At 43.8% G+C, this 14,748-nt stretch overlaps 1 protein-coding gene and 1 long non-coding RNA gene across 4 annotated transcripts; one reads left to right on the top strand and one right to left on the bottom strand.

Moving 5' to 3' along the window:
• Positions 1-9,237: 9,237 nt before the first annotated feature.
• LOC144989484 (uncharacterized) lies at positions 9,238-11,921 on the bottom strand. The gene is made up of 3 exons (XR_013653719.1): positions 11,479-11,921; positions 10,972-11,265; positions 9,238-9,457 (listed from the first exon to the last, which is right to left on the bottom strand). It is a non-coding gene; the product is annotated as an uncharacterized LOC144989484 (long non-coding RNA).
• On the top strand, positions 10,080-14,738 carry tmem243b (transmembrane protein 243, mitochondrial b). 3 transcript variants are annotated; one of them, XM_020714310.3, is made up of 6 exons: positions 10,122-10,262; positions 11,165-11,237; positions 12,323-12,518; positions 12,623-12,673; positions 12,904-13,008; positions 13,466-14,738. In XM_020714310.3, the coding sequence occupies exons 3-6, from the start codon at positions 12,438-12,440 to the stop codon at positions 13,583-13,585; spliced, it is 357 nt and encodes a 118-aa protein (XP_020569969.1). In that variant the 5' UTR covers positions 10,122-10,262; positions 11,165-11,237; positions 12,323-12,437; the 3' UTR covers positions 13,586-14,738. The 3 variants fall into 3 exon arrangements, with proteins under 3 accessions (XP_004083290.1, XP_020569969.1, XP_020569970.1); XM_004083242.5 differs by lacking the exon at positions 11,165-11,237 and having other exon boundaries at positions 10,080-10,262; XM_020714311.3 differs by lacking the exons at positions 10,122-10,262; positions 11,165-11,237 and adding an exon at positions 10,420-10,538.
• The last annotated feature ends 10 nt before the right edge of the window (positions 14,739-14,748 follow it).

Raw genomic sequence — 14,748 nt, 5'->3', positions numbered from 1 at the left:
AGTGCGGCAAAGTTCACATGAAGCTGTCGTCTGGCTGATGTCTGGCTAGTACATTACATCCCTTGCTCTGCGTTCACTCTTGACCTCTCCAAGGTGACCTTCATGTATCTTTTGAAGCATCTGCTTGCGCAGGGAGGTTGGAATGACAAACTTGCTTCCTTTTAACACCATGTCATCCACCACTGTGAGCTCTGCTCTGCAGTTCCAGAAATCTTGTATTTTTAAAGGGCATTCTTTTTTGTTTTCAGGCCATCCTTTGAGTATTGTTCTTTTCAGTTCTTTGATGGTTTCATCTGCATTTGTCTCTGTTCGTATTTGTTCTGTTCGGTCAGCAGTTACCGGCAGAGATGTCAGAATCATGTCCACATATGCTTGTATTTCTGCACCTTTTCCACTGTCTTCTTTTTCGTCTTTGTCCACTACTCTAGACAAAGTGTCGGCTGTGTACATGTACTTTCCTTTTGTGTACATCATGTGCACGTCATATTTTTGCAGCCTGATTAACATCCACTGTTTCCTTACAGGACAATTACTCAGTGCTTTGGACATGATTGACACCAGTGGTTTATGGTCGGTTTCCACTTCAAACGTTTGGCCATAGACATATTGATGGAACCGCTCACATGCGTATATGCTGGCTAATAGTTTCTACTAACTGCAACGCTGGCTGTTTTTGGTCAATAAATAAGAGCAAATGTGACTTTGGGAACTTTAAAAAAAAAAATAGTGGTAAAAGAAGACCCGTTTTTTTTAAAATGACTTCTACATAATCTTTGCTTGCAAGATTAATTGTAAAATGATCCAAGAAACAGAAACAGTGATGTTTGTTTACTGCTAAATTAACCAGAAAGTTGACAGAAAACCTTTAGAGCACAACATTCATGATTATTCAATATTATTTCTTTCAAAGTCATGGTTTTTATTCATATACTTATGGTTGGTTTGTATTTCTTGTTTAAAAAAATTATAATTTATTAAGATGCATTGTTTTAATTTTCATACATCCGGTTCAAAGACAAACACCAGCATAACACATTTAACTGCTAAGAAATGTGGTTTGATGTGTGAATCGTTGATCTTGATTCCTGAATTGAATCAGATCTTTTCCTAATTATTGACTACCAGCTACCAGAAACTAACTTGATTCACCTCCAGTTAACACAAAAACATTGCCTAGAAATGACTTCAAATGATGGTAGTAATGTATAGATGTGGGGCTTTCTGCTCTTTCTTCAGGGAAGTGCAGGTGGACTGGCATTCTGTGTCTAGTAACTTCAATGGCTCTGGATGCTGAGCAACATTCACCTTTAAATGACAGCTATTAAGTCCTCCAAAGACGATGGAAGTCATTTTTATAACAAATTGTTTTGCAGGAACATGTGTCAGTGGTTCAGGACATGAAGCTGGATCCTGCTCACATGTTCCAACTTTATCTGCAGCAAACTGAAAGTTTGAAGAAGCTGAACATTCCCTCATATTTCCCTGACTTGAATACTTGGGATGTGTCTGCTGAGCTCCTCATCAAACACACGGCTGAGTCTGAGCCGACTGATCAGAAGATCAAGACTGAGGAAACTTCCTTTGTAAAGTTGATAAATGTTACATTTATTCATTTTCGAATCTGGGTTTCCGCATTGTCTACGATGTCCTCCACCCGTCCGGATTTATTTTCTTCTATGGATCTGGATGGTTCGTTGATGCATGCCTCTCCCATTATGTCATCTCTCGCTTTTGTACAGCGTGTACTTTATTCATTCTTTGGTTGATGACTATGTTTGTTCAGTGATTGGGCCACCTGAAATCTGCTGTGGCTTTGGTCCCACAGTCATCCGTTCATCTTGTGTTCTTGTTCCGGGTAGTTCGATCCTGGGCCCGTGTTCCTGTTCTGGATATTCATGTCTTGCGTTTTTGGACTTTCCTTCTCAATGCTTGGAAGGGTTTTGTTGTAATGATGACTGTCGTGTCTTCAGTCTCCCTCCACTTGTTCGTCTGTGGCTGCGCCCTCTGATTTAGGGTAGAAAGATTTATGAAGAGCGGTGTGTGTACGTCAGAACATGCCAGAATCCACAGCTCTAATGGTTTTTAGGGGATCGTGTGGTTATGAGAATTTAGCCATGGAGATTATATTAAGGCTCTTTAAAACGTGAGATGATAGTCTTATGTGTCATCGGTTGTCTTGGTTGGTGTTTAAATAACACCATGAGCAAATTAACCCTGACCGTAGAAACTTCATCATTTATGCTCTCAAGCTTAGTTCAAGAGTTAATTCTTGTGTCCACAAGCCAGTCTTCTATCTGCCCTGTTTAAGCAGATGACACTCGGCTACATGCATCTACATTTAGAGGCTTATTATGCTCCGCCTCTAAATTCTTAAGGTTCAGTTTAGCTATCAAAACCTACGATCACTTGTGGATCTCCAGACGCCCTTGGCTAAAATTTCAGCAGTCTGTGTTTTGTTGTCCACCTATTTGAGAACCACTAATATCAAATACGAGAATCAAATTTCATTCGAGCTGCAATCCATTGCTACGTGGGACGTTGACCTTCCTCATCTACAATCTCCTTGGTCCTCGGTTACCCTTCCCATCGCCTGTTTCTCGATGACCTTCTGAAGGTGCGTCCCCCTGGAACTGTCAAAGGTTACTTCTCTTACCATTGGTGTATATAAAATTGGTGTAAAGATATTGTGCAGGTTCTATATTTCACTATCAATTCACTGTTGGAATTTCTGATACTGGTGGTTGCTATGGTGCGATAAATCCACAATGGGACTTTTCCTAAACTTTCTACTAAATTTAACTTTCTCAGATTGTTCTCTAAAAGCATTGTTATTCCATTTATCTCAAGCATTGTAAAAAAAAAAAAAATCAGTTTCTGGGTTATATATATATATATATATATATTCTTTGCTGAGACTAATACTGGTTTTATATTTTATCTATGCATCACATCCTGAGCCTGCGAGCCCCTACTCCCTGGTCTGCTTCTCCGTGTCTGGCGATTGATGACACCCCTGCATTCCTTGATCTGGTGCTGCAACAATGACTGCTCGACGTACCTATTGCTGCACTGAAAGTGAAGGGGCGGTGGACCTCCTCTGCGTTCCAATGACACTTCTGACTTGAATCAATATATGTCAGCAGCAAAATGAATGTAAATTCCTGGATTATAGATGTTTAAAGAAAATTATTGCCAGGTGGAAGCCTCAAAGCCATGTTCCATGACCGTGGTCTGGGACGGCGAGGCACCCGCCCTCGACTGCCACCCAAACCACAATGCACCGCCCCTTTTGAGCTCTCCTATGGGTGGTGGGCCCATGGGAGAGTGGTCCCACGTCACTCCTTCGGGCTGTGCCCGACCGGGGCCCGTGGGAAGAGCCCCGGTCACTAGGCGCTCGCCTGCGAGCCCCAACCCCGGGCCTGGCTCCAGAGTGGGGCCCCGGTGACGCCAATCCGGGCGACGTAATCGGTTCCGTGATATTTCTCTTCATCAGGGGGTACTGAACCGCACAGCTGACAGACGCAGAAGCGCGGAGGAGCAAGCGATCTCTTACGGATTACCTTTCCCAGCTCGGATTATTTGCCTACTGAATATATTTTCCCAAAGAGCTCGGATGGATCTGTGCCAGCTTCTTTGACGGGTGGAATGCGTGTGAGGCGGAGCGGCCTCCCACCAAACGTGTGAGACTGAACACTCATTTCTCCTCCAGAACATTTCTATTTTTTGCTAGCAAAACTGTGGGTTTTTGTATATATTGGGTTTTTGATGTTTGAGTGTTGGGCAAAGTGTTTAATGTACGTTTGTCACGCTCACACAATACACGCCTGCACAACAAACTGTTATGACTTTATTAGAGAGCAGATTGTCTTGATATTTAATGCCCCAGCCGTAGAACGGCGTTGTGACGTTCCCCTCGCTGAATGGAGGGCGAATTGTCACAAAGCAATGCACGGAGCTGATGGGAGTTCCATTTCCATCAGCCACCTGCCTAGAACGCTGCCCTGCTGGTAGAAACGTGTGTCGCAGGCTATGAATGTTGAAATTTAATATTTATTCTACACATTCTTACAGCATTGGAAAACGTTGTGTCTTGTTTTTCCTCCTACATAAACTATATTAAAACAAAAAATATATTACTCTGCCCCATCTTTTTACATTTTCAAACATTTTTGAAAATGCTCCAGGGAGCCACTAGGGCAGCGCTAAAGAGCCGCTCTCTTTCCAAATGAGTTTAAAAACTGATAGAGAACATTTTTTGGACCTGGTGGTGCTTTAAATAGTGCAGAGGGAGTGACTGGTTCAATTCCCGACTCGTGAACAAACAGTCGCTATAAAAGCTGACTCTGCGTGAAGATCCTTCATGGACCAGAACCTCCCTGCTCTGATGCAGATAGAGTAGTGTGGTGGCAGTGTCTCTGTGCTTCCAGTGAGAATGTGCTGGTTCAATTCCCAGTTAGAATAAGGGTCCTTAGGAAGTAGATGTCATAGTCTGTGTCTTTAAACCTGATTGCTGATTTTTGAAACATGTGGAGCGTGTTCAGCTCAAAGGAACAAAGCAACACAGTTCTGCTGTAGACAGATTAGCACAGTGGGAGTGTCTCTGTCCTTGAAGCAGGAGAGTGCAGGTTCAAGTCCTGGCTAGTTGCATCACAACTCATGTTTGGGGTGAGGAAGAGTCAGGGATGCTGAGAAGGGGGGTGGCTTAATCTTTGACAATCAATGACTTCTGTGCTATAAGATAGGTGATGAAGGTTGATGTTAGAGCTACAGCTAAACTGGTAGTGAGACAGGTACCTAGAAGACTAGAACTGACAGGTGGGCTAAACCAACTAGACTGTGTAGATTTTTCTAATACCTAGAAGCAGCAACTAGATGATGATAGTACCTTCACACTACTATACTTTATCTAACTCTAACTTCCCTAAGTTGGTGCTCGTATTATTAATTATTTGTAGAAATATAGCTAAAGCTATAAATGTTGCTATAAATGTTGATGTTAATTAAATTATGTTAATGCTCTATATAAATATAATTAAAATATAAATAAAAGCTTACCTACACCACCATCCATCCCTCACCTGCTGCCACCTCCAGGTGTTGCTCTACCTGTATTGCATCTACAGTATACAGACCCCTCCACACATCCAAGCTGCATTCTGCATGGATCTATCTAAATGCACATCTTCTTCTGGGATCCTCTTCTCCTGGTCCTCCTTCCTCAGGGTGGGGGGGCAAAGATGATGCCCCCTTTTCCTGCCGTCCTGACTCCTCCTAGCCGCAGCTTGAATTGTGAGGTGACTGAACACCTCGATGTTCCTGACTGGGACTTGAACCTGCGCTCTCCCGCTTCAAGGACAGAGACACTCCCACTGTGCTAATCTGTCTACAGCAGAACTCTGGTGCTTTGTTCCTTTGAGCTGATGAGCGGCAAAAACCGACAACAAAAAAACTGAGACGGGGAATTGAACCAGCGCTTCTCTGCTTTGGAGATCAAGTCAGTTCCATCGCACTATTCTGGACATCAGTCAGCACTTTGTCAATCACCATTTTTCCTCCATCTGGTGCTTTCTGGGATTTGAACCAGCACCTTCTTGCTCTACTGTCTCCTTTCATCTCCATCAGTGGAACCTTGAAGCTGAAGTTTGATTGACAGTTGACGACGTCACATCACCAGTTGCTGCTGCTTCACCGGAAGTGTTTTGTTTGTTTTTTTCCTTGGTTCACATCCTGAAAGTGGATCACGGGTGGATGGAGGCTTTGGTGAAGCGTGTGATAGAAACTCGTGTGTTTACTTTGTTCTTTTTCTCCAAGCAGGAACTCTTTCTTTTGCTGATGATGCAGCCATATTACTTTTTTGATGGGAGTATAATCTTCATACGCCGTCAGTAAAATCTCCGACTCCGTCTCACTAAAGTATGGCGCTCTCTATTTAAATACATTTTTTTCCCTGTTAACCAGTTTTCTCATTTTATCATGTTCTTTTTGTGTTACTTTACATGCTGTGGGGGGGGAGGTGCTAATGAGAATGCGCACTGAGACTGCTGCGAGCTCTGGCCGAGGGGGAAAAACACAGAAGAAACTGTAAACTGAAACTTTTGTTTTCTGTTAACCAGGATTGAAAGACATTGACTCAGCATCCAAGCATCACCGGAACACAACGCAGAGCAGAAAACTCTGTTCCAGCAGCACAGCACCGCACCGCAGTGCAGTTACCAACCTGCTAACAGGTTCTGGACCCAGGAGACGCCTGAGACTATAAAGTGTGTTTTCCACTTTTGTGAGGAAGTTGACACCGTGAGCAGACGAACAGCTGATACAAGTCGCTGGTCCCGGCTTCTGTTCGACGGACATGAGATGAACTATGAACTATGGGAAACCAGGTTGTTGGGTCACCTTTGACTACAAGGATTGAAAGACGCCATTCTGAATGCGCCTGACCCTGATGATAATAATAATAATATAATAATAATAAACTTTATTTATATAGCACTTTTCAAAATCAAGATTACAAAGTGCTGTACAAAAATATGGGAGAAAATCAATATTAAAAACAGTTTCCAGTATGGAGAAATAAAACCCAGCACACGATGACGATGAGGATCCAGCTAAAAATGCGGAGGCATGTGCTGAACTGATCCAGTTTCTGGATGACAAGAGCCTGTCGCTGGTGATGGGTGAGGCAGCAGATGACGGCCGCAAGGCGCTACAGATCCTGAGAAACACCTACCAAATTAAAGGAAAGCCTCGTATCATCAGTCTTTATTCTGAACTGACTTCACTGAAAAAGCCGGACAATGAAAGCGTGACAGAATATATAATCGGCGCTGAGACAGCGATCACGGGCTTGAGAAACGCCGGTGAAACCCTGAGCGATGGTCTGCTGGTTGCCATGGTCCTGAAAGGGGCTACCTGAGTCATTCCAAGCATTTCCAATCCATGTGACACAACAGGTGAGACCGTGTCATTTGCAAAGTTTAAAACAAAGCTACGGAGCTGTGAGGACACTGAAAACATGCGTGCGACCGCAGCAGGTGACAACCTGATGAACGCCCGCGTGCACCAGAGGGAGACCTGCCAGCCCAGGTGAGCGAGGAGCAGAGAAGGCGACAAAGGACTTTGTATGCTTCAGATGCGGCCTGTAGGGACACCTGGCCAGAACCTGCCAGCGCAAACTGTGGTGTAGCTTGTGCAAAAGCAACACGCACCGGGACAGCACCTGCAGACGCAGACAGCACCTGCAGACGCAGACAGCACCTGCAGACGCAGACAGCACCTGCAGACGCAGACAGCACCTGCAGACGCAGACAGCGCAGAGGACGAGACGACGCACACAAAGTCTGCAGCGAGCCGATAAACCAGGAGAAGGAGTTCCAGAGTGAGCAGACATTAGATGGTCGACTGTGGAGCAACTTCACATATCAACACTGATCACAGGAAGTTCAGACGTTTTGATGAGAAATTCCAGGCTGGACTACACTGTGTGGTGTGACACCCCCCCCCCCCCCCTCTCACATTGACCTGTTCTCCCTACCATGACAAAGGTGGATAAAGGTGGAAAGATTTCATGTAATCCATGGACACCAGTGAAGATCACAAATCATTGAAGAAAAAAGGTTCAGAGCTCTGTCTAGTGGGTCTAAATGACCCAACTCCCAATGTTAAAGTGCCTAGGATAGAACAAGGGTTACAGTTACCTGAGATGACATCTTCAGTGATGTCAGGAACATCTTGGGATGTGGACGCTGCACCACCTCCAATACTTTTTGAGAGCAGAAGAAACTGTTGGCTGGGAAGAAACTGTGCAAAACATCCTCATTATGTAAAACCAAAACTGCAAAATACAAATTAGAAATAAATGTACCCATTTATAAATAATAAATGTGAACAATAATTTGAGTATAAATGGAAATATACACATTTCTACACTTCTTTATTATTATTTTGTATGTTCATAATTTTAAAATTAGAACATTCATTTTGTTTGTCATTTATAAATGAGAAAATGTATTTCCTGTTTGTATTTGGCAGTTTTGATTCTCCATATTTCATGCTAATGCAAGATTTTAAGACACACTCATCATTGAAAAAGTCAGACTACCTGACTGTCTATAATAGATAAGCAGCAGTTTTTATACTGACTTAAACCGGATAATGCAGATCGCACTAAATATGTGTTAGCAAAACTATTAAACATTAAGATAACGTGAGTTAAAACATTTATCAGCCACCGTTGTGAGTGGCGGTTTTTGATATGGGCAATGTGGGCGGTCGCCCAGGGCGGCACTTCATAGCGGGCGGCATTTGCCGTGCCCGATGCGTTACACATAATGTGCTACTATATTCAAAGAGGAAACTTGGAACTTTTAATTTAAAATTGCTTCAGCTGCCGACACTTAACGCTTTCATTTTGACACATCAGACTCTTAAGAAAGTCTTCATCCTATTTCCTCTTCACACTTATGGTGCAAAAAAAAAAAAAAGATGAAATAACTCAGAGTGAAACAACGTAAAACAGGCACATGGAAAGGAATTAGGCAGAACAAAGATTTGGCTCTTTTTTATTTTTATTTTTTTCGCCACTTCGGGGCCCTGGTGGTGGTGGGGGCCCTACGCAGCTGCGTATTTTGCGTATAGGAGGGAACCGGCCATGCCTTCACATACAGTTATTTATAAAAACAAACACTGTACATCGTATACATCTGCTAAATTATGTAAACTCAACTCATGTAGTACCAGTGATTGAACCGACATACAGAGAGACAGCAGTACCGTCTGACTGCATAGTATTGCGCAATCCAAGGTGAGGCTCAGTGGGCTGGTGCCTCATCGAACGTCACTTCTTAGTATCTGAACGGCAAATGCGGAAATTCAGCGATTTTGAAAAGAAAAAAACACCCCAAAATGGTACATTTAAATGGAAAATGACTGCAAAGCACAAATTACTGATTAAATATAATAATTGAATTTATTTTTTCTCTTTTCTTCCCATGATGACAGGTGAGGCACAGCCTCACCTGCCTCTCCTGACTGCACGTCACTGCATTACACGAACAAATTCCGTGACAGCTTGAGATTTACCATATTTATGACATCCAAAACTAAAAAATGTAGTCACAACTAGTCAAACATAAAACCCCACAAACTTGTCTTTGATTTGTACTTTTTAAAGAAGATGTAACCCACTTAATACCATAATCTCTTTATGTTTTTTGTTCTCTTAAAAGGTCAAACAATAACTTTTTTTTTCTATTTAAAAAGGGAGAGTTTCTCATGTTTTCAGTCCGAATAGGCTGCTGTTGATGTGTTCTGGGAAACATCACACTCCTCTCATGTGATGCTGACATGTGGGGGCAGAATCTTCATGGACCCTCGCATCTCTTTAGTTTGCCTCTTGATGCTCATCAGCCGGTGATTGAAGCTGCTCTGCTGCAGGTACCTACGGGTACGACACCTTCACCTTCAAAAGGAAGACATTCTGAAATATTCACAGATAAAAACCGGCTGTCACGTGACCAAAAATGGAAGCCATTATATTAACATTCATAATCTGGGGTTTAATGTCTGACTTGATCATTGATTAGGGTTGTTAGGATGGTTTATTGTTCAAATCTGTCTCTTCAGAACCTGCAAAGAGAAATTAGCATCTTAAAACCAAACATATGAACCTCTCTGTCTGTCTTTAAAACGGTTTGTCTCACTTTAAATAATAACTCTTCTAAGAGAAATTCCTCGGCCTATAACTAGACTGAGGCTGTTTACTTTCATTACAGTTTCAATATTTTCACATAACTCAGTGTTTTTCAGTCTGTTAACACCTTACTGGGTGACTTTTCCCCCACATTTTCCATTAAGTTTAAATCTTTTAATACATTTTTCCACACTAATTTTTAAAAAGGCCCAATTGATGTTAATCTCTTATTCTTACTCCCTAAAAACACCAATAATCATAAGAACTAGTTAGTTTGCTAGTTAGTAAGTGTTCTTCTGTTTTATGTTGCACATTTGCACCGAAACAAATTCCTACTCTGTGTAGCTACACAAAATATGGCAATAAAAACCTCTTGAATCTTGAATCTAGTAAGGCCACCGTGTTATGAAGCCGCGCATGCGCAGCTGTGACCCAGCAGGCGGTCGGCTCATTCGAAACGGAACTCCCCTTTAACAAGCTTGAACTGAGGCTGCCGGGTTAAATCTGATTCGGACCAGTCTCTCGGTTCCGGTGAAGTTTTGTCCACTGCCGGAATCGACGGGGACCCCGTGAGGTGAGGAACCGGGCGGTCCGGAGGGCGCGCGCGCGCTGCTTTTTGTCCTCGTTTCTGGGACTGAGTCGACTTTTACGGGGCGCCGCGCGCGCCAGGCAGGTTAGCTTAGCCTCAGAGTTGGGTTAGCTAACAGAAATAACGGATAGCCGGGTAAAAAAAGCCGTCCGGGAGTTCTGTCCGCGAACTCCAGACGGTGTTTCTGACGATAAACGGACATTTAAGGCCGCTGGGATGAACGCACAGATATAGAAAAGTCTGTAAATTTCCCTTTAATTTGTAAGTTCATAAAAATCTCTGCTTTGTTTTGGTTTTTAACGGTTGTCTTTGCAAATTGCAGCGATTCTTTTTATCCAGAATGTTTAAAGGACAATTTCGTCGAATTAAAAACTCAAACATAAGCCAGTTAAGTCAATATTAAAAAAAAAAGTAAACGCATGGATTGATGTGTAAATATGAATTTGTATCCTTCTTTTTATGTTGACGCCACTTTTCTTTGCGTTTCCAAATGTAATTGTTTTAACCTTTTAAAACCACAGCTTGAATGTAGGTCAAATACATTTGTGTTCAATAAATAAAAGCATGTTTTTTCCTATAAAACCACCTGCCTTTTTCATATTCCCACTTCAATAATCAAATACTCATTTGTTGTTCACACTAACCAGTTATTCTCTCTGAAGTGAAACAATAGTTGGTAGAATTTGCTTCTCACTTCAACTAGAAACCTTTAGCAGAATGTCTGAACCTCCACCTCAGGGTTGCGTCACGGCCGCCTCCACACGTGAAGCCAACATGGTCTGATCTTAAGAAGCATCACAAGGCAGCAGGAATGTTCCTTCAGGCCAGCTTCTCTCCTCCATAAAGCCTCTCTTGTTTCTCCGCTCCTGTGTTTTCTGCTGACAAAGCTCGGTGGGACTTTGGTTTCCTTCCTCGCCGCCGCCGCCGTCTCACCCGCTGATGAAGGCTGCTGCTTTCAGGGTGAGCTGAGAGGAAGGGGGCCGTGTGTCTGAGAATGGATTCGGGTTATGAAACAGTCAGAAATGTAAAATTTGATCAGATTAAAAGGGGCAGGATTAAGGACAACCGTTCGTCCAGTTAATAAAGCAACAGAACAACCAGAAATTACAATTAAAATGTATAAAAATAAAATATAAAACAGGAGGAAAAAGCAGCACTGCTAAAACCACAATTCTGGAGACTAAAAGTGAAATTTTCTTACATTAACTTGAGCTTTTGGATTCTGTCACTGTGTTTTCAGACCAAAGTACCGGTAGATTCTAATCCAGGTTAGATGTTGCTGCTCTGCTTCCCTGTTTGTTAACCCTGAAGGTCAGGAAGTGGCCTCCAGATTTCAGTGGACATTCCTGTGATTCCAGTTCTATCTGGAATCTATGTTAGTTCTGTATTGGGGATAAACGTTCACGCCTCGGCTGCGGTCATCTGAGGAAACTTTGTCTGTGAACCCTTGTCCTCCACCTGAAACTAGAAGTCAGACAGAAAAAGCTGCAGCAGGATCTGTGCTCACCAAGAAGCTCACTCCAGAACCGGGTATTGGACCTTTAGGGCTTCAGGTGAAAGTGTAAGAGACGTTTTCGTCATATTCTAAATGAAATCCCACAGAAATGTTAGCAGAGCCGTCCTACGAGCCACGTTTCCTCCACTGCAGCCGAGCCGTTGATTCATGATCAAAAATAAACAAAAGCTTAGATGAATCTGGTAAAAACAGGAGGAAAATCGGACCTTTAGTGTGATAAGTCGCTCTGATTTGAACTTCCTCTTTTGTTTCGTTGGCGTCGACTCAGAACTGATTGAAGTGAAAAAAGAGGAAGTAAAGTGGAAAAGACAGATTCTTCTGCTGCGTCTTTTTGCTTTTCATCTGATCATTCAGCAAAAACAAAAACTGCAGACGCCAAAGATCTAAATGTCCCCCCGACAGCAAAGTCAGGAGTTTGACACTCAGGAAAAGGCAAAGAACTGAGTGAAACTTCTGCACACTGACGGATGAGCCAAACATCCACACTGCTGGACAGAACCAACGGATCTCCTGTAATTCTGTCACACAGATGCCGTCTCACCCGCCTGCAGAACCCAGAATGTTCTGGTTCGTCTGTTTGCGCTGAGCCGTCCTGCAGCCGGACACGGTGAGCATGCGCCGACCTGCCTGCTGCCGCCGCCGCCATGGATGAGTTCAGCACCAGGACGTACGGCACCAGCAGCGGCCTGGACAACCGACCTCTGTTCGGGGAGACCTCAGCGCGGGTGTGGATCCGCTGGACCGAACCGGGCCAGCTCAGTTCTTTGATCAGTGAGACAAACAGCTGAAACGGTAGCTAGAGCGTGTCTAAGTGGCATCTCTCCTGCAGGATCGGATCATTAACTTGGCAGTGGGAGGAGTCACGTTTGTGGTGGTTCTGGTAAGTCCGTCTGAAGTTTCAAGACCAACATTTTAGGATGAACAGGACCTGGAGAACCCCGGAGCGACATCAGGAGAAGCTGCCGGAACGTTCTCACTGTGCCTGAAACTCACTAGAAAATCTTTTCTCTGGTTCCGGATCACACGGTCTGCAGACAGCAGCACCACTTTTGTGTTAACAGTTGTTAAAAGGAAGCCAAAAGACGTTTCTCTGGTCATTCTGTTCTCCAGGTGACTGTGATCGGCTCCTTCGTGTTCCCCACGCCGCCGCCGCGCCCGCTCAACGTCTTTTTTGCCGTATGCATCCTGTTAGCATGTGGATCCACGATAGTTCTGGTAAGAAATGTTCTCCTGTGTAGATTACAGTTCCTTTTTGAAGAAAAAATGCCCGTTTGAACGACCCGATTACTAAAACTGAAAAGTTTGTTTTTGATGCTCGTTAAAAAAAAAAAAAAACTAAAATATTTGATTCCAAACGGCTTTCTCCTGATCATTGACTTCGGCCGTCTGATCCATTCTGGACAGAAGAGATAAATGTAGTCCATAGCTTTACCGTCTGATCCTGCTGAGGAACATGTCACCTTCAGAACTTCTCTGGTGGAATGAATGTTACAACTTTGGGGCGGGGCTTAGAGGAAAGAACATCTTGATTGGTGATGGTTGTGAAGGTCATCTTCTCGCCAGCAGGTCTCTAGACCCGTTTCTGGACGTTCTCTTAGCTTCATCTGGATAACAGTTAACAGGAAGTTTAGGTGCTTGTTTGGAGTCACGGTTCTCCTCCTGTCCTCCTCAGATATACTGGTACCGGCAGGGCGACCTGGAGCCCAAATTCAGGAACCTGATCTACTACATGCTGGGGTCCATTGTGCTGCTGTGTCTCTGTGCCAACCTGTACTTCTTCGACGTCAGTTAAAGCGGCGGAGAAGAAGGCGTGGTCTGGATGGATGACGTGCTGACCAGAACACCAGACGCGAACTTTGAAGCTCGGACCAAAAACCAGGAACGCGCAGAAACGTGCAAAGGTCAGAGCAGTTCCGCGAGCGCCATAAATCCGCCTGAGGACCAACTGTGACGACACAGGAGAACCTGGGTCACATCCTGCAACCTCAGGAGGAGGAGGGTGTGAGGAAGCATCAGAACCATCTGGTTGCCTTAAAGCAGCAGCATATTTACAGTGCATCTTTGATCGTTTTGACTCTCGAGGAGCTAAAAAAAATCCCACCAAAAAACAAACCTCCACAAGGGGGCGCTGCTACGGAGTTGAACAGACAAAACAGGTTTTCCTTCAGTTCAGCAATAATGTCAGAAGGTGTTTCTGAGGAGGGCTTGAACCGGCACACAACAGATGATGGGATGGAGATTTCAGGAGAAGAACATCAGAGGTCCAGGCTGAGGTTCTACTTCCTGCCTTCAGCTGAAAACCCTAGAATTCATTCCAAAGCTGGTTTCCAGGACTCCAACGCTCCGGCCAGAGGTCACGCCCTCACCTGGAAACGGTCGAGTTTGGGCCTTTTTCCCAACCAACCGAACCAGGAACCGGCTCGTTGGTGTGATCAAGGTCGGAGCTTCAGGTTCAGGTGATCCCGCTGGGGGGAAGTTTGCCTACTGGTGCTGATGTTCTAGATCATCCCGACTGTTACACAACAATCTAGAACGGACTCAATTCTCATTGTTCTGCAGGGGAGACTCATTCCAGGAATCTGGAACTTTTCCACCATCAAAACCAAATCTAGAAGTTCTGGATTTTTGGTTGATAGAAAGTTTCCAGTCAAAGTTCATGTCATGCCCCCCCCCCAGCTGTTTCCTCTGTTCACTGCCAATAAAAACCGGATCTGCCTGAACCAGGAGAGAACCGGTTCCTGATTCAGCTTCTATCAGCAAGACAACGTTCCAAGATGCCAAGCAATAAAAGAATCTGTTTGTTCTAAAGTCAGCGCTGTGAGGAAGACGCAGGATTTTTTTTTTTTGTTGTAGTTCACAGACGAGCTAAAGTCTTTGAGATTGAACAATCTTCTATTTTTAATTTAAATGAAAAGTTTTATGGAAATAAATTACTGAAGAATCGACCTCCTGCAG

This window comes from Oryzias latipes, chromosome 23 (assembly GCF_053564925.1).
Source record: "Oryzias latipes strain Hd-rR chromosome 23, Olatipes_Hd-rR_3.1".
NCBI classification, from domain to species: Eukaryota; Metazoa; Chordata; class Actinopteri; order Beloniformes; family Adrianichthyidae; genus Oryzias; species Oryzias latipes.
Note: the sequence above shows the minus strand (reverse complement) of the source record. Positions and strands in the feature narration are given on the sequence as shown.

Coding starts and splice junctions, on each gene's coding strand:
- tmem243b (XM_004083242.5), top strand. CDS start 12,438: ATGGATGAGTTCAGCACCAGGACGTACGGCACCAGCAGCGGCCTGGAC. Junction 12,519..12,622: donor TCGGGGAGACCTCAGCGCGG/GTGTGGATCCGC, acceptor TCTCTCCTGCAG/GATCGGATCATTAACTTGGC. Junction 13,009..13,465: donor GTGGATCCACGATAGTTCTG/GTAAGAAATGTT, acceptor TGTCCTCCTCAG/ATATACTGGTACCGGCAGGG.